Source organism: Citrus sinensis, chromosome 4 (genome assembly GCF_022201045.2).
Source record: "Citrus sinensis cultivar Valencia sweet orange chromosome 4, DVS_A1.0, whole genome shotgun sequence".
NCBI lineage: Eukaryota > Viridiplantae > Streptophyta > Magnoliopsida > Sapindales > Rutaceae > Citrus > Citrus sinensis.
Window position 1 is genome coordinate 15,897,947 of NC_068559.1, and position 24,676 is coordinate 15,922,622.

Here is a 24,676-nt window from a genome sequence, read left to right on the forward strand (position 1 = left end):
CTTGTGAAGATTGTGCATTATTATTATTCCTCCAACTGAAATTTGGATGATTTATCCAATCAAGATTATAAGTCTGTGAATATGGGTTTGGTTTATTAAAGGTGTTAAAGGCATTAGCTTGATCATTTAGACATTCTTTAAGTGCAGGCAGAGTGGGACAATCTTGAGTGAAATGATCATTTGAGCTACATATGTTACATGCAAATTCTTGAACAGATTTTACTTGATCACTCTTTTTATGCTCCAAAGCTTCAACTTTCCTAACTAGGGATGCAAAATTTGCTTGTAAATCATGATCTTCCCTAAGGTTATGGATTCCTCCACTAGATGGAGATGGTTGTTGCTTATTTGTCAATTTAAAAGTTCCAACAGTATCCCAATGTTGTGCATTTTCAGCTAATTGGTCAAGGTAATCTAGTGCATCCTCATGATTTTTATCCCTAAATTCACCATTACACATCATTTCAACAACCTGTCTACTTTGGGGTATTAAGCCCTCGTAGAAGTAAGTGACCAATCGCCAAGTTTCAAAACCATGATGTGGACATATGTTAAGCAACTCTTTAAACCTATCCCAACATTGGTATAATGTTTCTCTATTTTTTTGAGTAAAAAAAGTGATTTGCCTTTTAAAAGAATTTGTTCTATGAGGTGGAAAGAATTTTTTCAAAAACTGTTCTTGCCTAATTATGTTTATGCTACAATTTTGGTCCGTGTATGTATTACAAACTTCCTTAAAAACTCTTAGATGCAAGTATGGATTCTCATATTCTAAACCATGAAATGTTGGTAAACGTTGGATAATACCTGATTTAAAGTTGAATCGAGATGCTTCTGAAGGGAATACTATACATGACGGTGCTCTGGTTCTAGTTGGATTCATGTAGTCTCTCAGAGTTCTTGGTTGATTCTGATCATGCCCATGTTGAGAATGGTTGTCTCCAATTTGAGGATTAAGTTTGCCCAAAATGTTTTCGTCTTGATTCTCATCCATGATTGGTGGAGGAGATTAAGATCTGCGAATTAACTTGCCACTAGAAGTTCGAGACCAACGTCTCATGCAATGGTTATGTCACAAAGATAATATTCACAAAAATTAATAACAAAATTAAAAAGACTAATTAAAAATTGAAAAATAAAAAAAATAAATATGCAAATAATATAAGTGTACAAAAGAAAATTAAAATTAAATAACAATTTTGGTGGTTGAACCCACCAATTAAATTAAAAATAAAGCATAAAATAAATGCGAAAGAAAAAAATGGTGGTTGAACCCACCAATTAACAATAAAAATTAAGTATAAAATACATGCGAAAGAAAGAAAAAGAAAAAAATGGTGGTTGAACCCACCAAAAAAATAAAGAATAAATAAATAAATGCGAAATAAAATAAATACAGAAAATTAAATAACTAAAATAAAATAAATAAATAAAAGTTAGGAGTTGGTAGTTAGTAAGTTAAAAGTTAGTAGTTAATAAGTTAAGAGTTAGTAGTTAGAGTTAGTTTATTCCAAATTAAGTCCAAATTATGTCCAAATAAGTCGAAGATAAGTCCAAGTCTTGATTATTGTGAGAAATTTCGTCAAGGGATCTTATTGCAAATTATTTATAATTTTATGGTCACACCGTAATTTTTAGAAGTTTAGAATTGGGCCATTTGGGATGACAGTGAAACGACTGAAAGATGTTAGGGTCAGAACGTAATTATGAGAAAATTAAGCTAGAAACGAGAATTTTTGGGGTGAAACAAATTATGAATGATACATGGACAAAAGAAAATTTAAGAAAAAGAAAAATCAAAAACGGAAAAATAAAGCAAAATAAAATTTTTTTCCCGACAACGGCGCCAAAAACTTGACACAACTTAAAAGCAATTTTTAACTTCCAAGATAAGAATGTCTTGTTGTATTATAACTCGATGAGTCCGAGGTCGATGCACAGAGAAAATATTTAATTTGTTTATTTTATTTTAACTAAAAATTGAAATTTAAACTTGAATATAAACAACTTAATTTAAATGAAACTATGAAATTGAACTAATTAGGGTTGTAGATCCACTCTTAGTAGTAAATAAAATTTAATAAATTCTTTTTGCTTTTTTTTTAGATTTATTACCCAAAAGATTAATTATATAAATTATTATTATTTTCCCTTTAATTTTATGATGGATTAAGTATTTATTGTGCCAAAATTTAATTTGTCTACAATAAGTCAAAATACCATTTTACGATACTTTATATTAAGATATTAAGAATTTATTGTGCCAAATTCATTTGTTTGTCTACAATGAATCAAAATTTCAAAATATAAAATATGTATAAAATTAAATAGAAAATAATTTAATTTATAAAATTAAAAATAGAATTTGATTAAAGGAATATTATCATTTTCCCACCAAAGCTATTCTGACACATCATGTCAGTACCATGGTTTGGTAAAACTATCAATTTACCACCAAACATTTAAACTGTTAGCATTTTCCTGCTATTCTGTTAAAACTCAGTTAATATGTAACAGAAAATTCATAAAAGGTCAATTTTACCCCTGGACCATAAAAGACTATGTAATTAATCTTTTATGAATTTTGTAATTAAATCATCATTTGTTGTTCTTCCTTTTTAAAGGACAAAAATTACCCTTTATAAATTTTGTAAAATTGACCGTGTGGTGCTAGGTACTTCATAAATTGATTTAATTTATTTAATTTTTAAAGGGCAAATTTATTTATTAAATTGACGAGCTAAAGACAATTTATTTTGCTACTAAAACTCAATTTATGAAAGGGCAAAAAAAAAAAGAATATGCAAAAGAAGCAATTTAATCTTTGATATGATGATAATAATTTTAGCTCGTCAATTAAATAAATAAATTTGCCCTTTAAAAATTAAATAAATTAAATCAATTTATGAATTACCTAACACCACACGGTTAATTTTACAAAATTCATAAAGGGTAATTTTTGTCCTTTAAGAAGGAAGAACAATAAATGATGATTTAATTACAAAATTCATAAAAGATTAATTACATGGTCTTTTATGCTCCAGGGGTAAAATTGACTTTTTTAAAAATTTCCGTTACATATTAACTGAGTTTTAACGAAATGGTGAGAAAATGCTAACAATTTAAATGTTTGGTGGTAAATTGATAGTTTTACCAAACCATGGTACTGACATGATGTGTCAGAATACCTTTGGTGGGAAAATGATAATATCCCTTGATTAAATCATATTTATTTCTTAAGAGTTTCACCTTCCCCTAACTAATATTATTTAGTTGAGCATAAGTGAAATAAAAAGAAATATTAAAATTGAATTACTTATAATTAAAAGTAATAAAAAAAACTAAAATTGAAAATAAAACTAATTTTATTTATAAAAATAATTATTCAAAATATTAAAAACACACCTAAAAATCAAGATTACAGGGAGATGGAGAGAATTTGAGAAGAAGAGAGTTGTAGAGAGATAATTAAAAGCATAAAATGAGGCTCTATTTATAGAAAAATAAATTCATAATCTAGTGTGTTGCGGTCCATCATAAGCTTCATGCATGTGCTCCTCACAACCTTTAGATCAAGATCCAATGGCTGGTCAAACTTCAAAAGTCAACATCACACGTGGCATCGTTTGACTCGTCTGATTTGGCCAAAGAACGGTTGAGATTTGGCGGGTTAATGGGTGGATCGGGTCGACCCGAATACAAAGATTCGGATTCTACAACTTGCTTCACCAACCATTGCCACGTGGCACAATCATGGCCATTAAAAACATAAAATGAGGCTCTATTTATAGAAAAATAAATTCATAATCTAGTGTGTTGCGGTCCATCATAAGCTTCATGCATGTGCTCCTCACAACCTTTAGATCAAGATCCAATGGCTGGTCAAACTTCAAAAGTCAACATCACACGTGGCATCGTTTGACTCGTCTGATTTGGCCAAAGAACGGTTGAGATTTGGCGGGTTAATGGGTGGATCGGGTCGACCCGAATACAAAGATTCGGATTCTACAACTTGCTTCACCAACCATTGCCACGTGGCACAATCATGGCCATTGAATCATGAACGGTTGAGATTTAGTCAAAATTGCCAGCTATCCCATGCACTCATATCTATTGTAAGCTCATTTCATCATCCAATCAGTGCTCGGTCAATAGGAAAAGTCAACTTTTTTTACACAAGCCCAATTTTAAGTCGATCTTGACTGATCTTAAGGTTTTCAGACCCCCGGAATCCAAATTTAACATCCGTTTATCTGTTTGGAGCCTCGAATTACGTGAAATTAATATTTTTCCTAATAAACATATAAAAATACATAAAATTAAATATATTTAAAACATAATTAATAATTCCTAATATATTACATAAACACAAATATAAATTATAACATAAGCATAAAATAACATATTATCGCTTGATAATTAAACAATTTTTAATACTAATCACATTTGATTCCAGAGAGCTCAATTGATGTAACCAATTTGTTGTTTTAAGGTATTCGGTTTACTGATTGATTTCGCAGAGTTATGGTTATGAATTTGATTTGCCGTTTAGCACATCCGGTTCGCCGGTTGTCCCCAGTAAGCACATTTTCTGAATCTGGTTAGTCGGTTTTCTTAAGTAGGATGTCGTTTATAAAAAAATATATATAGTTTTGTCTAGAAAAAAAACTTCTTACAAAAACTCACTTTTACTAAGAATATGAAATCATATTCTCATGTTAGAACTTTCCTTTAAACTATAAAGAAAATGTTTTAAGAACTTTGAGAAATCATTATTCATTTTCTTGTTTTAAAAACATAATATGTATTTCCAATATTACCTATTAATTTGTCATTTATTATCATCAAAATCAAAATGCTATATAGCCTTATAGGCCAACAATTTCTCCATTTTTGATGATGACAAAACACACTATGTATTTTAAACTAGTTATAAAAAAAAAATCCCCCTTAATGTATGCATATGTTAAAAATGAATTATCAAATTTTAAAAGAATTTAGAAATTCTCTTTGGAAATCTGTATATGTGCTATAAAATATTTTCAAAAATTTTAAAGGGCTCCCCTTACACATTTGCATATTTTTCATAAAGACATTTCAACAAAAACATGCATAGAGAGCATCCTAATCTCATCCATCAATTGCTGAAGAGTAACATCTTCAGAAGCAAGAGTCTCATAAAGAGGGAGAGGATAGGAAGAAACAAGCACGAATGACTGTGTCCCCAGATGTCTATGCCGACCTCACAGAGGTAAAGAGAAATTAGGCAACTAATTGGTAGGTATCACAGCGTTAAGATGACGATCATCACTAAGTGCAAGTAAAGTAGACCTGTCTTGCTTAATATTCACCCATTCCGTCAATCAAAACCTAAGCTATATATGATTTCATCTCCTATAACATTTGTAATATCAAAACTGGGTTCATCTATGGGCACTTGAAAGAACTTAAGTATTCTAGTAATAAAGTTATCGTAATGAAAGGAACAATTAACCATACCCATAATACTAAGCATGTGACGAGTAATGACATACCTAAGATTAATAAGAAGACCCCTAAGAATACAATCTAATAAGGCTGCATCCATGTGATATATTTTATTTACATACACTAACTTAGGAGTAACAACAATTTGAAGAATGCGAAGTAAAACTTGAGATTGTACACATAAACATTGAGTATGGAGATGAATGATACACACCTCATCAAATAAATCTATATGCCTACAAACAAGGGGCTTTCCTAACAGAATAAATCTCTAGACCTTTATTTGGGGTTCCTAGGATTTCATTAAGGACACTTACATAAAACTCTATCTTTACTCCACCAACATGGGTAATGATACGATTTTGTGTCTCTGCAAAAGTATCCATGTTAGAATAAAACACTTTCACCAAATTTGGATACACATTCTCCTCAAACATAACATCATTCACCCAACCAACTTTTTCAAACAATTGTACTAAATTCCTATTACTAATCAAAAGGGTACGAAGACAATCTAATTCAACATAAAAAGAAGAAACTATAGGAAGAACTGTTTGGCCAGGCACTTGTTTCAAAAATGTTTTGACTCAAAATCAGGCTGGTCTACATTGCCTCTATCAATTCATGGTCATTTAGGTTGGGGAATAGGTACCTTCTCCTTTCCCTTGCTAACTCTTGTCTTTAAACTTGACATGATTGCTAAACAAATGGTGTTTGTGAGAAGAAAAGTAGGATATATGGGAAAATAAACCAATTAAATCAAAGAGAATGATGTTTGAAAGTAATGTCTAGGCTTAATTTGATCAAAGAACCACTAAAAATGGACCAAATTAATGTGAGAAGATTTGAGAGAAAACTTAGATTTAGTTATGGGATTTTTAGATTTTGATGAGGAAAATGTGTTTGAATGATGATTTTGTGATATGGGAGTGAAGAATAATGATTTTCTAGGCTTGATTTGTTGTGGGAATTAAAGAAAATGAGAGATTTGAGTGAGAGAGAGTGATGGTTTCTAGAGAGGGAAAACGACTTATCGAATGAGGAAGAAAAAGGGCAATAATGGCTTAAAACGTGAAATTCAGCTTACCGATTAACAATAATTGGCTTGTCAATTTTGTCCAGAAAGTTTACCGCTTAGCTCCAGTGAGTAATTATAATGAAAACAACTTACCATTTGTCATAAACGGTAAACCAATTAGATCTAGAAAGTGAAATATAGGAAACATTTTGCCATTTATACATAAGCAGCATACCGTCTTTTCCTCAATGGTCTTTTTGTATCTAAACGATAAACTGGTTACCTTAAGCAGTTATCCAGTTGCTCTGTATTTTACAAACCAATTTATTTTTGGCTTAAAGTTGATTAATTTTAAATTATTTTTTGATTGAAATTTTTTCAAAAAGCCATTTAAAGCATGAAATATAAATGTGCACATCATATAAAGCTCAAAATTAACCAAATCAATCACACATTGAAATAATCAAATCACATAATATATAATTTAATAGCCTCAATATCATACAAAAATATGCTAATGTGAAAAATTCATCATCCTAAGTTCATGTTGGATTTTGACAAACTAATCTTCATTAAGAAGTTTTGTAAAGATATCAATAAGTTGTTTTTAAGTTAAAATAAATTTTAACACAATGTATTTTTTAACATGATCTTTTAAAAAATGATGTCTAATCTCTATATGCTTGCTCCTTGAAAGTTGAATGAGATTCTTTGACAGGTTTATAACATTGGTATTGTCACACAAGATAGATACTTTGGTCAAGGTTAATGTCATAGTCTCTAAAAGTTTGTTTCATCCAAAGGACTTGTGCACAACAACTACCGACAACAATATATTCTGCATTGGTGGTTGAAAGTACAATCGAATTTTGGTTCTCACTATGCCAGGAGACAAGTAAGTGACCTAAAAAGTGACAAGTTCCACTAATACTCTTTCTATCAACCTTGTAACCAGCAAAATCGACATCCAAATAATATGTTAAGTCTATATGAGTCCCTATACAATACCAAAGGTCAAGATCTATGGTTCCGTTCAAATAATGAAAAATTCTTTTGACAGCAAGCAAATGAGATTCCTTGGGACATGATTGAAATCTTGTACACAAGCATACATAGAACATGATATCGAGTCTACTAAGAGTTAAATAAAGTAAGGATCTGATCATGAGTCAATATGTTTTGATGTCAACTTCTTTTCTTTTCTCATCATTAGAGTACTTTTGATTTTCGAGTTATCAATTCCAAATCTTTAGAGCAGATTTTTCACATACTTTGCTTGATTGATGAAGATTCCCTCATCATTTTATTTGATTTAAAGTCTAAGAAAGTACTTCAATTCTTCCATCATGCTCATTCTTAATTCCTTTCTCCTACAAGATGAAACCTCCTTGCACAAAAACTCATTAGTAGAACGAAATATAATATCATCAACATTGATTTAAATAACAAGTATATTTTGATTCTTATGCTTAATAAAAAGAGTCATATCCGTTTTTCCCATTGAAAAACTGTTCTCTAATAAGAAATTCTAAGTCTATCATACCATGCTCTAAGTATTTCTTTCAATCCATATAATGCTTTTGATAACTTATAAATATGATTTGGAAACTTTTCATTTTCAAAACTAAGGGATTGTTTCACATAAAGTTCCTCCATAATGTAACCATTTAAAAATACAATTTCAACATTTTTTTTCAAGCGAGCCAATCGTATAAGGTACTATAAATTATGTTAGCCATATGTCTTGATTGCCATACGACACTCACCAAACGCCAGCAAGTATGGCATACTTATCCAACTAACCCTTTTTCTTTTAACATTCATTTGATACAAAATAACATCCTTATGACATGCAAATGTTAAAAGCATTCTAAATAATTCCAATCTAGCTACATATGCAAAAGTTTCATCAAAATCAATTGTTTCTTCTTAATTGTATTCTTGAGCTATTAATCTAGCTTTATTTCTTACAACCACACCGGATTCATCCATTCTATTCATAAATACCCATTTAGAGTCTATAAGGGATTGATGTTCCAGTTTAGGAACTAGTTTCTACATATTTTTTCTATCAAATTGATTTAATCTCTCTTGCATTGTCATAATCAAAGATTCATCATTTTCTGCATCTGAAAAGAATTTTGGTTCAATTTTGAGATATAAATACATCATGCTCACATGTATTTTTAAATAATGATCTAGTGGTTACACCTCTTGAAGGATCACCTAAGATTAAATATTTAGGATGAGAGAAAACATACCTTCACTCTTTGGGGAGTATTTAAGAAGTACTTTCATTTTGCTCCATATTTGTTTTTTCTTATAGCTCCTCTTAGGGGTGGGCAAAATATCCGACCCGACCCGATCCAAAAAATTTCGGGTTCGGATTGGATCGGGTGGTGAAGAAAACCCAATCAGGTGAATCTATCTCAACCCAATCTTTCACCCAATCCGATCCGAAAACCCGATCAGGTTGAGACAAACAAAAAAGAACAAAGCCAAAACCCAAAAATTACAATATTACAATTTACACACTCACAGTCTCACACACTCACACAGTCACACACTACAGCACACGGAGTCACGAACACCACACAACACACACACACAAAGTTAGTATTCACAAATCAGTGAATCACAAGACTCACAAGTCACAACAATTCACAAAGAACACACAAAAACCCTCACGGCCTCACGTTCCTCACAAACAACAAACACAAACCAGCACTCAAGCACAAACAATCAGTCCACTGTCGACCGGCAACGTACAGGCCACACCCATTCACGGCCTCTGTCGCTCACCACACGCAGCAAACACACATGCACAGTTCACGGAGCTAGCTTCATCCGGCCACCACACGCAGCAACCGCCGTCGAGAACGACACCAACCGAAGCCGAAGCTGATTCGCGAAGATTGTGACCCGATCTATGGATCTGCTGCAACCAAGCACCGGATCCTTGCCTTGAATCCTCCACTCCACCATCACTTGGTCCGATTAAAGATCCACCAGGCAAGCTGCCCCCGATCCACTCCAGTCTCCACCATTCACGGCCGTTGACTCTCATTCTCTCAAAAAGTCTTTTGAGTTTTGGAAATTGGAAGCCAAATCCGGCCTTTGATACTTATTTAAGAGATGGTATATAATATATATGCATTAATTACAATTGTTGTTTGTTATATGTTATATGAGAAAGTGAAATGTTAATTGCAATTTTGTATGTTAAGAATATAATTATATATTGTTAAATTTTAACAATAAAATGAAAATAATCAGGCATTAATTTTATGTTACTTATTAATAATTGATTTTTTGTATGAATAGTAATGCTAGATTAAAAATTAAAATTAAATATTATGTTACAATATAAATTATAATTATATATGTCATATGATATGTGTACTTGTACAATAGTTTCAAATTCAACCAAAAATTAACCAATTTAATTGCAGTAGTTTCAAGTTTGAACTTCAACAAACAATTAATCAATTTAATTAATTGCATGATAACCAATAAGTAAATATTAAGTGGTTAAGTGCATATAATGTGGGCATAAATTTAGGGGTTTATAATAAGAATTAAGAATTTAAGATACGAATATGTAATTAATATTATATTATTTTGGTCAATGGATAATTAGATATTATAAATTAAATAATTACATTAATTTATTGGTTTTCTTTTATGGAATATGCATATTGAATTCTTGATCATATATAAATATTATGGTGAAAAATTGGAAATATCGATTTCAAAAAGTTTCATAAAATTAAATTAACAATTATTTGAATCAATTTGTAATGCTAACTATTAAGTAGAATTTTTTTAATAATCTTTTTTGTGTTTTAATTTATGAATTAATGATTAATAATTATTTATTTGTATGTTTAGATGTCTGGACACTCAAGATCGAATTCGATAAGTGATGATGACAATCAAAGTGTTCAAATTGAAGGAACTCAAAATGCAAAGTGGAAAAGACCACCGATGAAGAAAAGATCTGCAACGTGGAATCATTTTACTTTACTTGAGGACAATCCAAACAAATGCAAGTGCAACTATTGTGATAGACAATATCAATGTCATTCAAGGCATAATGGGATTACAAATATGAGAAATCATATACTGACTTGCCCTGCATACAAGACATTCCGGGAACAACAAGAGGGAAGTCAACAAAACTTGACAACTGAGGGTAGGGAAGGAAATGCAAGTAATATGGTTTTGGCTAAAGGGTGGAGTCAAGACGCTTGTAGAATGGCAATTACCAAAATGATCATTATGGGTGAATTGCCGCTTATTTTTGTGGACAACAAAGGGTTCAGACATTTCTGTAGTGTAGCCATTCCGCAGTTTGTTATGCCATCTCGGAGAACTATTTGTAGGGATGTTATGGATTTATTTTTGGAAGAAAAGACAATGTTGAAGAGTTTGATTTGCAACAATAAGCAGTGAGTGTCTCTTACCACTAATTTATGGACTTCCGTTCAAAACATGAGTTACATGGTGATCACAGCTCATTTTATTGATAGTGACTGGTGTTTGAACAGAATGATTATTAGTTCAGTGTGATTGAAGATCATAGAGGGAAAACGATTGGTAAAACGATTGTAGCTTGTTTACAAGATTGGGGGATAGAGAGGTTGTTTGCAATAACTATTGATAATGCCGCTACAAATGATGTTGTTATTAATTATGTGACTATGTAATTGCTTGCTTGGAGGAATGATGATGCACTTGTATTGGCGGGACAATATATGCATGTGCGTTGCTGTGCACATATTTTGAATTTGATTGTTGTTTCGGGGTTGAATGAATTGAATGCTAGTGTTGCCGCCATCCCGAATGATGTGAAGTATGTAAGATACTCCACTACGAGGCTATAGACATTTAAACAGTGTGCTCAACAGGTGAAATGTCCAAATGGAATGGTTGTTTTGGATTGTCCTACTAGGTGGAATTCCACCTATTTAATGTTGATGACTACGTTGAAGTTTCAAGCAGCATTTGATAGAATGGCAGAGGTGGATAAACCGTATGAGGCATACTTTCTCGAGAAAGAAAATAACACTAAGAGGGTAGGCCTGCCTAGACCTGAGGATTGGGAGAGTGCAGAACGAATTGTGATTTTTTGAAGGTATTTTATGATGCCACATTGTTATTTTCTTCCTCTTTGAGTGTGACTTCTAATCTTTGTTATGATACCATTGGCTTAATTGAAAGCTCATTGACTGCATTAGAGGTAAGTAAAATTCCTTAGGTAGTGGCTATGGCTTATAATATGAGGAAAAATTTGATAAATATTGGGAGTCTTCATGGAAGATAAATAAAATGTTGATTGTTGCCGCTATTCTTAATCCACGAGCTAAAATGGACTTTCCCAAATAGATTTTTGAAATCATTTTTGCCAATGATGGTTGGAAAATTGAAGAAATGACCAAAGCAGTGAAAGATTTGTTCAATGAGCTTTATGATACATATAGTGCAATGTGCTCTAGTTCCACACCATCAATGTGCTCTAGTTCCACACCATCGATGTGTAGTGAGAGTGTTCCTAGCGGTAGTTATGGTGGTACAAGTTATTCTCCTTATTTTACAACTGAGGCTGGTTTGGCGAAGGTTCCTAGTGGTGATGGTGATGACATTTTCCGAGTTTCTCGCCCTTTCCTTGGGTATGCTGAGAAAATGTTTGTTCAGAATGAGGGCAAGAGAGTAGTATCTGAGGTGGAATGATATTTGAGTGACCCAGTTGAGGATCCGAGCAATCTTAAGCTAAATGTTTTGCTTTGGTGGAAGGTTAATGGATCGAAGTATCCGATATTAGAGAAAATTACAAGGGATGTCCTTGTTGTTCCTGTTTCCACAGTAGCATCTAAATCTGCCTTTAGCACTGGGCGTCGCGTCATTGACAAATATCGGAGTTCTTTGACCACTTGTATGATTGAGGCATTGATATGTACCGAAAATTGGTTACAAGCTAAACTTTTTGTTAATCTTGTCTATAACCTTCAGGAAGATATTAAGAAGCAGATATTTCATATGGAGCTACAAGAAGGTAATATTTTTCTCATACTTTATAAAGTTAAGATGTATTATAACTTTATGAATAGCATCTACATGTACTTAAGTTACTTACTAATTTCATTTTTTTTTTACATTTTAAAGAGTTTGTAAGATCACAAGCTTCAACGGTGGAAACAGTGAGCGCTGATATGAGTGTTATGGATATTTGAAAGGTAATTCTTAATATATATTATTATTTATAATTTCATATTATATGTTTAGGTTGTAATTTAAACTATAATAATAGACAATAGTTGTTATAGTTTTAAGTTTTAAGTCAAATTGTTTTATTTATTTTAGACACATTGAAGTTGGCGGAATGGTATTACTTAGGAATTAGAATTATTGTTAAATTTACTTGGTGATGAATGCCATGAAATAAGCCACGATTGACTAAATTTTTTTTTCTTATATTTAATCAAGTACACACATGAATTGGGCATATGTGTTTGTGTTTAATGTCCCTTTATTTGCAATGCGGCTTAAAGAAAGTAGTTAAACATTTATCATATATTATTTTTTCAATTTTTCTCTAGGGGATAGATGCTTCAATTCTTCAACTTGGAGTAGAAGAAATTGAAGTTAAAAGTTGTCGAAGTGCTTGCGAGGAACGATGGAGGAAGTTCAGTTGATCTAGATTTACATTTAACTTTGTTGGGTTTTGGATTTTGGAACTTTGTCATTTGTGTTTTGGAAAATGGAAACTATTTAATTATGTTTAATTTTGTGACTTTGTGTTCTAAAGATTAATGTTTAGATTTTAGAATTGGACATTACGCTTTGAATTGAGACTATTAAATTTAAATTTTGTGTTAATTTTAATTTTATGTTTTGTGTTAATTTTTAATTTTCAATCATTTGAATTTAATTCTATAGTAGTTTTCTTTTTTTGTTGGTTGAAATGAATGGATGGATGAATGAGGGAGGACAAGGAAGGTGGGAGAGAAAGGTCTTAGTTAGCAAGGTAACAAGAGGGTCTTTGAATTGAAATTTCATTGGTCAACATTATTATTATCATTACTATTTTTATTATTTTTCATGTGGATTAATGAATTGGGGCGGGTTTGCCTTAATGTTTTAGCCCTTGGATAAATTAAAAATTCTCTAATCTTTACAATAAATTGGTATTTGTTAAATGTTTATGATGAATTTTTAGGTGGGATTCATATTAAAGGTAAAGAAAATTAGCTCCAAATTGCTTAGACCCGAATTGACCCGAACCCTATTTGATCCGATTTCACCCAACCTGAATTGACCTGAATTGACTCAAATAACCCGAATCTAATCTAAACCCTATATAACCCGAATCTGATCCGATCTGAACTCCACCCAACTTTTTAACCCAATCCGATCCAAATTTAATTCGGATCGAGTTATAAGTTCGGGTGGAGTTTGGATGAATTTTTATCCAACCCGACCAACCCAAAACCCGATCGGATTGATCCAAACCCAATCTTAACCCGATTTTGCCCACCCCTAACTCCTCTTGATTTTCACGTGGTGCATCTTTATGTTTATCTTTTGAGGACTCTTCTGATAACTCTTTATCTGCATCATCATTAACAACAACATGCATAGATTCTTCCACAACCAAAGTTATTTTATTATACACTTTATAAGCTTTGCTTGTGTTTGAATATCAAAGAAAGATACCAACATCAAATTTTGGATCAAATTTACCAAGGTTGTCTTTTGTATTCAATATAAAACATTTGCATTAAAAAACTTTGAAATAATTAATGTTGAGTTTTCTATATTTCCAAAGCTCATAAGGATTTTTATTGAGATAAGACCTAATTAAAACACGATTCAAAACATAGCATATGGTATTAACAACTTCAGCCCAAAAATATTTTGGTAATACATTTTCATTCAACGTGGTTTTAGTCATTTCTTGAATAAACCTATTCTTTCTCTCAACAACTCCATTTTGTTGTGGAGTCTTAGGTGATGAAAATTGATGTTCAATTCCAAAATTATTACAAAAACTTTCAAATGCATGATTTTGAAATTCTTCACCATGATCACTTTTAATACATGAAATAACATAACATTTTTCATTTTGAACTTTTTTACAAAAGATTTTAAATACATCAAAGACATCATTCTATCAGCTAAGAACAATACCCGTATGTATCTAGAATCATCATCAACAATTACAAATGCATAACACTTCCCACTTAGATTAACATATCTAAAAGGTCCAAATAAATATATGTAAAAAAGTTGAAGTGGTTTTTAGGATTGAAAAAAAGCAGGCTTGGGCCGGGCTTTTCCAAGCCCAAGCCCACTATAAGATAAACATAAGGGTTAGGCCCATTGTGGGCCTAGGCTGGGCTTGGGCTTTCATTTATTCTTTTAATTTTTTAAATTATTGTTAAATTGAAATGAATTAATAATCAACAAATTGTTATAATTAATAAGTTAAAGAAAATGAATATTTCAAAGGAATATAATAAATAAAGAAAAATAAAGCAAATAAAAGATTAAAAATTTAATTTTTGATACTAGATTATCTAATTCAAGCACTTTCTTAATTAATTAACGTATAAGAGAGAGTTTAGTATTGTAATTTTGGCTTTTTTGAATCATCACTGATTTATGAATTAAGAAGTTAAGTTTTCTTTTTTTTTTAATTTATTATTCTAATTTATAAATTTATTTTTTAAAAAAATAGTGGGCCTGGGCTCGGGCTGGGCTTTTTTTTCTTAAACCCATGTCACATGAGGGCTGGCCCGAAGCCGACCAGGCCCAGGCTTTTTTTGCCCACCCTAGTGGTTTTGAAGTGGAACACATGATTTTTGTTTTTAAAAGAAGTTTTGATTTGTTTTCCAAATTGGTAAGCTTCACAGATTCTATCTTTTTTAAAACCAATTTTTGGAAGACTTTTAACCAAATCATTTTTGAAAACTTAGAAATCAAATCCACACTTGTATATCCTAATCTTCTATGCCATAACCAACCATCATCATGCAATGCATAAAAACACTTATCATGAGTATATGCACAATCTATATTAATGGTGTGTACATTAACACATTTATTTCCAATAAACAAAACTTTGTCATCACATGTATTCTCAATGACATATTTTGTTTTATCAAAATAACTTTATAGCCTTTATCACGCAATTGACTAATGCTAAGCAAATTTTGTTTTAAATTTTCATCTAAACACACATTTTTACCGACATTACCAATACCAATAATATTTCATTTTGAATTATCTCCAAGGGATATGTCTCCACCATTTTTTATCTTGGTGAAATTCGAAAACCAAGTGTAATTGTCTATCATATGTCTCGAGCATCCACTGTCTAAGTATCATTTGGTTTTTCTTTTCTTTGATCCCTTATTAAGTTTTTCTCTAATTGCCATAAGTGCTAAGTTTGACACTTCTTGTGATTGTTCTTCATCACTATCATCCCAAGTTTCCACCATGGCTTTCTTCTTGTGTTTGTTGAGAAGAAGGCACTCTGATCTTATATGCCCAGGCTTCATGCACTTATAGCAAGTGATTGTTTCCTTCTTGCGATTGTTCTTCATCACTATCATTCCAAGTTTCCACCATGGCTTTCTTCTTGAGTTTGTTGAGAAGAAGGCACTCTGATCTTATATGCCCGGGCTTCATACACTTATAGTAAATGATTGTTTCCTTATTCTCTTTTTTATTTTTAAAATTCCTAAACTTTCTCTGATCACAGGATTTCTTGAAGAATTTCCTAAATTTTTTGGCTATTGTAGACATTTCTTCATCTTTATCTTCACTTTCATCATCACTTTCAGGTTTTGATGCTTTATGAGCAATGCTCTTCTTCCTTTTGTCCTCATCACCTTTTTCAACTGCCAAATCTTTTTTATAAGAAATAAGTGAGCCAATTAAATGATCAATAAATAAAGTATTTAAATCTTTAGCTTCCTTAATGACAGTTCTCTTAGGTCTCTATTATTTTAGCAAAAGACCTAATGATTTTCTCACTATTTGAAAAGGTCTTTCCTAGGGCTCCTAGAGTGTTTACAATATATGTAAATCTAGTGTACATGGAATGGACATTCTCATTTTGTTCCATTAGAACAATTCATATTGCCTAATATATCTGTTAATTTTAGACTTCTTAACTTGATTTGTACCTTTATAAACAACTTTAAGTTTATTCCAAATTTCATTAGTATTAGAACAACTTGAAACTCTATGAAACTCTTTCTTATTTAGGGCACAAAACATAGCATTCCTGGCTTTGGAATTAAGAGTAGCTTTTCTCTTTTCCGATTCATTCCATTCTCGTGAAGATTTTAGAATATATTTCCCTTCTTCATTTTTAATGGTAGAAATGAATGGACCACAAACAACTTTCTATATTTCATAATTTAAAGGTTACAAGTAAATTCTCATCTTAATTTTCCAATATGAATGGTCATTCCTATCAAATAATGGTAGTTTAATAGTGGTCTAACATTCTCTAAAGGTGGAATCATTTTAGGTTGCCATGAATCTTTTACTCTAAACAGTTAAGTCCTATCAAAAGAACCTTGCTCTGATACCAAATAAAATACCAGCCATGCAACCTAAGAGAGATGGTGAATTGAGTTTTAAAAACTTAAGCAAATAAAATCAATTCAATAATTTTAACATTAAAAAAATTAAAGAGATAAGGGAAGAGAGAGCAAACACGATATTTTTACATAGTTCAACAAACTCCGCATACGTCTATGCCTCCAAGCTCACCAAGATTAAGGATTCCACTATTAAAGCCTTTACAACCCAAGGCTATTATATTTATAATTGACTTTCAAGGTATCAATCGACCTTTATAACTTGAGGTAATTCCAAACCTCTTATTCCAAGTGTTTTCTTCACTTACAATCACTTAAAAATAAAGATTACAAAGAATTTCCCTCACACAATTATGTGTTTACAAATGAAAGCCCAAAGTATAATTTAATGAAAGAATAACAAGTTTTAAAGCACAAGAGAGGTTAAATTCTCAATAACAAGCTCAATGAAAATTGTAGAATCCATCATCATTTGAATTTGATTGAGCATTTTTATAGTTGGAGTTGAAAAACTAGCTGTTATTTACTTTTCGGTCATAACCAGCTTGCCATTTGTCCTAACCAGATTGTCTCTTGAGCTAAATTTGAATTTTTGAATAATCAGGTTTTTGTTTATTGGTAACTGGTATGCTGTTTGATTCTAGAAAGCTCAATTAATGTAACCAATTTGTCGTTTTAAGGTATTCGATTTGTTGATTGATTCCAAAGAGTTATGGTTATGATTTCGATTTGCCGTTTAGCACATTCAATTAGCCGGTTGTCTCCAGTTAGCACATTTTTTTTAATCCGATTTGTCGGTTTTCTTAAGTAGGATGCTATTATCAACAAAATATAGTTTTTTCTAGAAAAAAAAAAACCTTCTTACAAAAACTCGATTTTACTAAAAATATGAAATCATATCATCATGTTACAACTTTTCTTTAAAATATAAAGAAAATGTTTTAAGAACTTTGAGAAATCATCATTCATTTTTTTGTTTTAAAAACATAAAATATATTTACAATATTACCTATTAATTCATGATTTATTATCATCAAAATCAAAATACTATATAGGCATATAGACTAACACTTTTTGCTTTTTATATTTATAATCAATAATTAAAAATTCTTTATTTAAAAAATTTAAAATACTATAATCCGGGTCCAGTTTCAAAAGTTCAGGTTCAAATGAACCTAGAACCGGACTTGGATACATTCTAGTTGAGAAAATGTATTCGGATATGGATATTTTAATTATTTGATACGGGTTGAACCCGGCCCAGATCATTCGTGTTTATTTGGATTCAAGTCGGGTCCAGCTTTATTTGTCATCCCTAATTTGAAGCCACAATGTCCAACCCTACACCCTAAGATTAAAAGATTGAATTGAAATTTTACTTGTTTTATGAGAGTTTTAATTTTGGTTCTCTCACTTTTTAAATAGATAATTTTTACTTATTTTATAAGAGTTTCAAGTTTGGATATCTCATTTTTAAAAAAATAATTTTGTTTATTTCCTATAGCTATTGTTGCGAAAAAGTGAAATAAAAGTTAATAGTATGTAATAAATATAAGTTTTAAATAATAATTTTAACAAAATTAATAAAAACATAAAAGTTTTTTTTATTATACATGTGTAAAATTAAATCAATTAACTTTCAAAATATAGTAGTTAGTGTTTACCAAACACTTTAGTGTCGTATCTTTTAAATTATAATTGTCTAATCTCAATTTCAAACAGGACTTTATAAGTTTATCCATTATAACCCCCTGTTTGCTCTTCAATTGTACAAATTTTATGTTATAGCTTAGTTAATTAATAGCTTTCCCATTACTACCCCAGTCAAACCAAAAATTTTATTACTTGGGAACATGTTGTTGCCATATGACTTATACTTATAGTTATATATACATAGACTCTATTAAACCACATGGTTTAATAGTATGTTCACATGAAAAAAAAAATACGGGTACCTGCATGAGAGAAGGGTTATTGAGAGTTTTTCTTGATAAACAAACGTCTTCATTTTTTTTTTATGTGGACACGCTATTAAAATATATGATTTTATAATAAATTGAACATTAATTCTATTAAATTATATGGTTTAATAGCGTCTTCATATGAAAAAAATAAATTGAACATTAATTCTATTAAATTATATGGTTTAATAGCGTCTTCATATGAAAAAAATAAAGATACATCGTACCACACTTGAAATGTACGGACAAAGGAATATGAAAGTAAAATTCATGACATGATACGGATGCATTGCTTTAGAGGAAAGAAATTAAAAGGACCTTTGCGTGAGAATTTTGTTCTAGCTAGCCTGCAGTTATCTTCTATCTAATATAAATATAGTGCAGAGGCGTTTGATTTTATGGTACTTGATGCGTTCTCTTCTCTCAAAGAAAAGAATACGTATACATAAGTATCAAGTTAGCTCAATACATGAAAAACCTCTTGCTTAACTATCCACGATTAGAAACAAAATTAGTCTATTGTTACTACAATTTTAGACTAAAATTTGCCGATAGTGGGTCCCATACAGCCAGTACAAGGTATAATAAGTGCTCCTATAGCCATTGTTGAGTGAACTCTGCTCATAAGCTCAAACAGAAAGAAGAAGAAACAAAAAAAAAATCATTAAATTAAATTAGCAATGAAGGATTGGGCGCCAATTGTAATTGGGTTGCTGCTATTTATACTGCTCTCGCCGGGCCTCTTGTTCCAGCTCCCCGGCAACCATCGGCACTTTGAATTCGGCAGCTTCGCGACCAACGGCAAGGCCGTACTGGTCCACACTCTCATCTTCTTCGGCATCTACACCATCCTCATTTTGGCCGTTGGCATCCACATCTATATGGGCTAATCAGAATTTTTTGGGTGATTGATCTTTTATTTTATTTTATTTTTATTGAGGTGACTGTTGATCATTGTTGATTCTTTCACTTTAACATGTGACTTCGATTTTCCAACGTAACCTTGCAACATTTGCGTTCAGTTCCATACCACTCGAGCAATCGAAGGGATATAAGTTGATGGAAAAATTATAGGATGTCTGTGAGGTACCATATTAGTTATATAAAGAGTAAATACAATTATGATATATTTATGTTTAAAATAAACTACCAATATGTATTAATTAATTATATTACTTTTGATAAATTCTTTTATTATGATGAGATGTGCTACTCTTTCTATGCTTGTTGGTATGCATATGATTATTGTGATAACTAGTATTACATATACTATTTAATTACTATTGTAAGTTAAAGGAATTGTTTGTCTAGAAGGATTTAATCGAATGATTTTCAAAGTAATTTATTTGATTGGTTATTTAAATTTGACTTTTGAGAAACTTAAAGGACTCAAAATATAGATTTGAGCTATGCACACCTTTGTCTTTTAGAAAACAAAATTGCATACATAAATATCATATGGGTCTTATTATATTAGAATTGTTATACAGTAGAGTATTAATAATAATCGTACTATTATGAAGATAAATATTAAACCTATACTTACTTATATAATCTAATAATTATCATCAGTGCTCTATAATTAAACAACTCTACTGTAATCACTGCCATATCATATTAATACATAATCTAGATCGTTACGACTATACAACCCGATCGACTAGTATTGATTTTGGTAATCGCGTTTTAAAGAAAAATTTAAAAATGAAGCTTGAAATTTTGGAGACCACAATCAGAAGCTCCAACTCCAGTGGGCCAGGCCCAAAATGAAGCCATCTGACTTTGAAACCAACCGATATCAATGCCTAGTGCCTAAAATAGATGAAAATGATGCTTGTATTATAATAATAATAATAATAATAATAATAATAAATGAAGGAATTGTGAAATTTGTGTTAGCAAGAGAAACAAATAAATTGTAAAGCATTCTTTATACTTATAGATGAAAAAATTCAAGTGATTTTTTAGAATTTGCTTCAAAATTTAAGCCACTGACAGCATCCACACAACAACATACACTTTATACAAATATTAAGGAGGATCATTGTGAATTCGGACACAAAGTCCATTTATATGTGAATTAGACATACATATGTCTTATAATTTATTTATTTCGTAAAAGACTACTCAAAAGGCATTTTTTAAAATTTATCTGCTTATTTTATATAATTTATAGATGATTTTTACAAATTTATATTTAAATAAAAAATAAAATTTTACGTAAATTTTATGTGAATGAAAAAATACCTGAACGAGAATTAAATATTCTATTTTAATAAATATTTTTATAAAAATATTTATTTCTTAAATTATAAAATTTAATCTCTTTTATTATTGATTTGTAAGAGTTAAAATGTCAAATAATCATAATTAAAATTTTTATTTATAAAATAAATAAGATATTAATTATATTTAAATATTAAAAAATAAATATATCATTCAATATTTATACTGACATATATTCAAATTTAAAAAAAAAATTCAAGCACATTCGAGATTAAAAAAACGCTGCCTGGCTCTTTGGTTACAGTGGCGGTGTCAGCATCACTAAAACAAATTGCACGCCAATCATCACATCCCAAGTAAATCAGAGCCGTTGGAGATGGCGACACGTTTCACCATGTAGCAGTTCCCAGTCAGGAGAGGCATCATTATTAATGCAAGCACATTGCCGGTCTATTCTTCTTCCGCCGTCTCTATCCATCCACACCCTATCCCACTAACTTTCCCTGGATCTTTCCCAAGAAAACCTTTCAACCCTTTTCAGTTTCATATTTAAGAAAATTAACTGAGAGAGAAAAAGCAAAAGCAAAAGCAAAAAAGCCACACAGTTTCGAAGTTAACAATGGCGGATTGGGGACCGGTAGTGATAGCAACGGTGCTGTTCGTGCTGCTAACGCCAGGGCTCTTGTTTCAGATTCCTGGCAGAAACAGAGTTGTTGAGTTTGGTAACATGCAGACAAGTGGCGCTTCCATTCTTGTCCACTCTGTCATCTTCTTTGGCCTCATCACCATTTTCCTTATTGCCATTACAGTCCACATCTATACTGGCTGATTTCCTTTACCCAGTTTCTTCTGTTTCATGTTGCTTTTATTTATTTCTTGTTTCAACTTTTTTGTTTTTTTTTAAAGTCTTTCTCTTTGTACTTTAATTTCGTACTGTGATTATGAACTGATGACGTTTCTGCCTTGATCTGTTGCTCTACTAGATCGGGATTTTGACTACCAAAATGGGTTACATTAGAATGCAAAATGTAAGATTGAATTATTTTTTTCTTTTTTTTTTTAATTAAATCTCGACAAATTATTATTATCTAGGTGTGATATGACTTACAATAATTCATCCCCGAAATTGAGTTTCCTTTTGAGTCCCTGTATCCGCAGTAGGATTTTTAGGTTCGATGGGGTATCATGTAGAAGCTTTAAAATTAAATAGCCAATAACACAAAATCAGAACAATAAAGAGGTCCAAAGACGAGGACCATAATGAACAAACCATAACATTATATGGGTCATAACGTAAAATAAATTAATTATAGAATATAAATAATACGTAAACTAGTAATATTTCACTTTAATGATACGTTTAATTTTTTTATTGAGGAATTGAAATTTAAAATCAGAATCATTATCAGTGTTTACTTTTGCTTTATAAAATGAAGACCGAATCGGAATAGTGGGATTCACTTAAATTTAGGAATGGGAAAATGTAAGATTGAATTGGAGGGAAATGGTTGGAAGTAATCTCTCATTTTTATAATTGATCATTTTACCCTCATATGAAATTAAAAATATTTATTTTGTTTTTAATTAAAAAATTATTATAATTAATAAATATATTATTTTAATGAATTAAATAATATAATTATTTAAATTAATTAATATATTTTGAATTTTTAATAACGATGATTATTATTATTATTATTTAATATATTAATATGTCATAAAAATAATTATTAATAATAAATGTTTTATAATAAATTAACACAATAATTAAAATACCAAATAATAATTATGACAATAATTCATTAAGTACATTCTAATCATTTGTCACACACGAGACTTCTTATATCCTCTAGTTCAAAGTAATATTAATAACAGGCTAGGATGTCGACTCTTCCTTCAAGGGTGTTTTCTCTAGGGGTGGGCAAAAAAAGTTGATTAATCAAAAATCGAATCGAATCGTTCGGTTCGATTCGGTTTTTTTACGATTTTTTTATATCTAAAAAACCAAAATAGTAATTTAGTATAAGTAGTAAAAGTGGTCGGTTCGGTTTTCGGTTTTTAAAAAAAAACCGAAAAACCGAACCGACCATAGGAAAAAACCGAACGCAAATTGATTTTTACACAATCCCTAATCTAACACATTTCTTGTCTTCTTGATTCTTCTCATCTTCTGATCTTCACAAACCTTCACTGCTGGAATCTCGTCCCCACTGCTGCTGCTCATCCTTCACGAACCTTCACCGCTGGAATCTCGTCCCCGCTGCTGCTGCTGCTCATCCTTCACGAATCTGATTTGCCACCGCTGTTCATCGCCAACTCTCGTCCCCGCTGCCACTGTCACCTACCGCTGTCACTTACTATCAACTGTTGCTGCTGTCACGGTGCTCCCCTGCTGCCATCTGACTGCTGTTGTGACTCACAACTTGTGAGCTTTTTGCAGAGAACTTGAGCTACTGCTGGCGTGAAAAGGTAATCAGCTCCCTTTGTTTTTGCAGAGAATTCGTACTGGGCAAAACAAGTACGAATATAATGGACAGAAGTTGCTTAATATTTCTTCTTTAATCTTAATATAATCTGTGCTTATAACTACTTTATTTTGTTAACCCGTCATTAAGGGCTAACGGGCAAAACAAGGATTTTGCGGTTTTTGGATCTAGAATAAAATGGACAGAAGTTGCTTAATATTTCTTCTTTAATCTTTTATTGATTAGTTATTGCAAAGAATAATTTTTTTTAAAATTATTCCTTAGCTTAACTTAATCATTGTCACCATATATACTTTAAAATTTTTAACCAATTTCCACGATTCTTCTTCGACTCCAATTTGGAGAAAACAATGCAATTTGGTTTCTTGATTATTTCCAAAGTTTGTGGGATATGTATAATATAGATGATAAATAAAATGGAAGCCCGCTAATGCCTGGTCAATTAGATGTATATACTTAGGCTCTGTTTGATAGTGTGATATTATTAAATCTTATGTAATTTGAAAACTGAAAATTGAGTTAATGGTATCATATCAAAGCATCAATAATATTGATTCAATTTGAGATAGAGGATCTCTTTGTGGGATGGAAAATTTTGTATGAATGGACATGGAAAATTTATTTTGATTTGAACTTGTTATTTGAACATGTTATGTGTTATTGAACATACTTTGAGACATATTTTGATTTTTTGTTTGTTAACTTTTTATGTTTGTGGTAGATTTATTAATTTAAGGTTTTAAATTTAAAAAAGCCCAAAATAGGCCCGTAATCGAAATAATCGAACCGAACCGAACCGAATCGAATTATTTCAATTAATCGAGTATTTGATTATTTCGGTAATTTGATTAATCGCGATTATGATTTTAAAATAATCGTAAT

General features: G+C 30.9%; 1 protein-coding gene and 2 non-coding genes across 3 annotated transcripts; 2 read left to right on the top strand and 1 right to left on the bottom strand.

Annotated features, from left to right (window-relative positions):
• The first annotated feature begins 530 nt into the window (after positions 1–530).
• LOC112496198 (small nucleolar RNA R71) lies at positions 531–639 on the top strand. Its single transcript, XR_003062696.1, has one exon. It is a non-coding gene; the product is annotated as a small nucleolar RNA R71 (small nucleolar RNA).
• Positions 640–8,176: 7,537 nt separating this feature from the next.
• Positions 8,177–8,315, bottom strand: LOC112496199 (U11 spliceosomal RNA). Its single transcript, XR_003062697.1, has one exon. It is a non-coding gene; the product is annotated as a U11 spliceosomal RNA (small nuclear RNA).
• Positions 8,316–21,760: 13,445 nt separating this feature from the next.
• Positions 21,761–22,275, top strand: LOC102619374 (hypothetical protein). Its single transcript, XM_006493153.4, has one exon. The coding sequence runs from the start codon at positions 21,928–21,930 to the stop codon at positions 22,135–22,137; it is 210 nt and encodes a 69-aa protein (XP_006493216.1). The 5' UTR covers positions 21,761–21,927; the 3' UTR covers positions 22,138–22,275.
• The last annotated feature ends 2,401 nt before the right edge of the window (positions 22,276–24,676 follow it).